The sequence below is a fragment of the Phytophthora parasitica genome, assembly GCF_000247585.1.
Source record: "Phytophthora parasitica INRA-310 unplaced genomic scaffold supercont2.102, whole genome shotgun sequence".
NCBI classification, from domain to species: domain Eukaryota; phylum Oomycota; class Peronosporomycetes; order Peronosporales; family Peronosporaceae; genus Phytophthora; species Phytophthora nicotianae.
The window spans coordinates 1-1,388 of NW_008649088.1; the positions used below are offsets into that span (position 1 = coordinate 1).

Sequence of the window (1,388 nt, forward strand, 5' to 3'; positions counted from 1 at the left end):
ATAAGTCTTCTCCAACGAATACGAAGTCGAGCCTGTCTCGGTTCGCCTTCGGGGCCTATAGTCCACAATCCGCTCGACAATCCACCGTGACGAGCCGTTCGCATCGCGCAGCGGCGGTAGTGAAAAAAATACCCTCCGCATGGTAAACCATAGATTGACCATGGTTCTCGCGCTTTACACTACCTTGCAGCCGCTCTGGAACGGACCCAGAGCACGGGGCCCACCGGCTTTTGGCAGGAGCTGTGCAGCCAAAAGGTACAGCTCGCTGTGGTCGCTCAGACCGCTTCGAACGTCCAAGTCGAACTTGGAGCGAATCTGGCGAGGCGAGCGTGTGGGCGCGCTATAGAAGCTGATTCACGCTGTTTTGTCGTCCTCCTCGAGCCATCAAGACTAGATGGCTCGTGCTGCACACATGACTTTAACAGTCCACCGTAAAATGTTGGGTGGAGCGGCATGCTTGTCGGTATGTACAACGTATACACGTTACAATGCCGTTCAAGCACCGTGAACGGAACGATGAAGCTCGGAGCAAGCAAGCTTCCTCCGAAATCCAAAACTGCATGTCTAGGTAGGTTCTGTGTAGCTAACAGAACTAACGAACTCTTTTGGAATTCATTTTTTGTTTCCTCTGCCAACATCGTCTGTTCCCAAACGCTGCTATCGCGTCCTCGACATACCGTATTACGGCTAGTCGACGCTGGGAGCCGCACCGGCACCGCACAACGGCGATGGCTGCAACGGTGGCTGAGAGAGCAGAGACGAGGCAACCACGTCGGCGGCTAGTACCTGGTCGGTAGCTGAAACCACACCGGCCAGTGTTGACATTTCGGCCAGAATCACGTTTTATGGACGAAGCAGGTGAGATCGAAGGGCCGACGGAGGTGGCACACCGCCTTTTTGTACTTAGGGCCGTTCCAAACGGGATCAGGTGCGGAGCATGATCCGAAATCCTCGATTGTGATTGGTCGCCAAAAATACACGTGGTGCCTCCCAACTGGTCTGGTAATCCAAGGGAAGGTTCACAACCCATTGTTGGATCATAGGATCATAGCAGCTACCAACAACTATGAAAATTACGACGATTATCTTGTTGGCCACCGTAGTTGTCGCTGCTCGCAAACAGACCTGTCGCCGTGCCAAGGTGGTTCCTCGTCAGCGCCTCGAATGGATTTCACACCGAGAGAGGCTGCTGCTTGAAGGCCAATTTAATAGATACTACAGAATGAGTGCTGATGCCTTTGACAAATTAGTACATCGCCTGACACCAATGTTGGCTCATTTGCACATCAAGTCTGTAAATAGAACGGGTACACAACCTATAGAGGTTGTGAATATGGTTCAAATGACGATTTCGTGGTTTTTCCGGTGGTTCATATCACACAATACGC

The 1,388-nt window shown here is 52.0% G+C and overlaps 1 protein-coding gene across 1 annotated transcript; it reads right to left on the reverse strand.

Moving 5' to 3' along the window:
• Window positions 1-174: 174 nt before the first annotated feature.
• PPTG_24508 (hypothetical protein) lies at window positions 175-455 on the reverse strand (the record flags this gene model as incomplete). Its single annotated transcript, XM_008917454.1, has 2 exons — window positions 175-340; window positions 418-455. The coding sequence occupies 2 exons, from the start codon at window positions 453-455 to the stop codon at window positions 175-177; spliced, it is 204 nt and encodes a 67-aa protein (XP_008915702.1).
• Window positions 456-1,388: the final 933 nt, after the last annotated feature.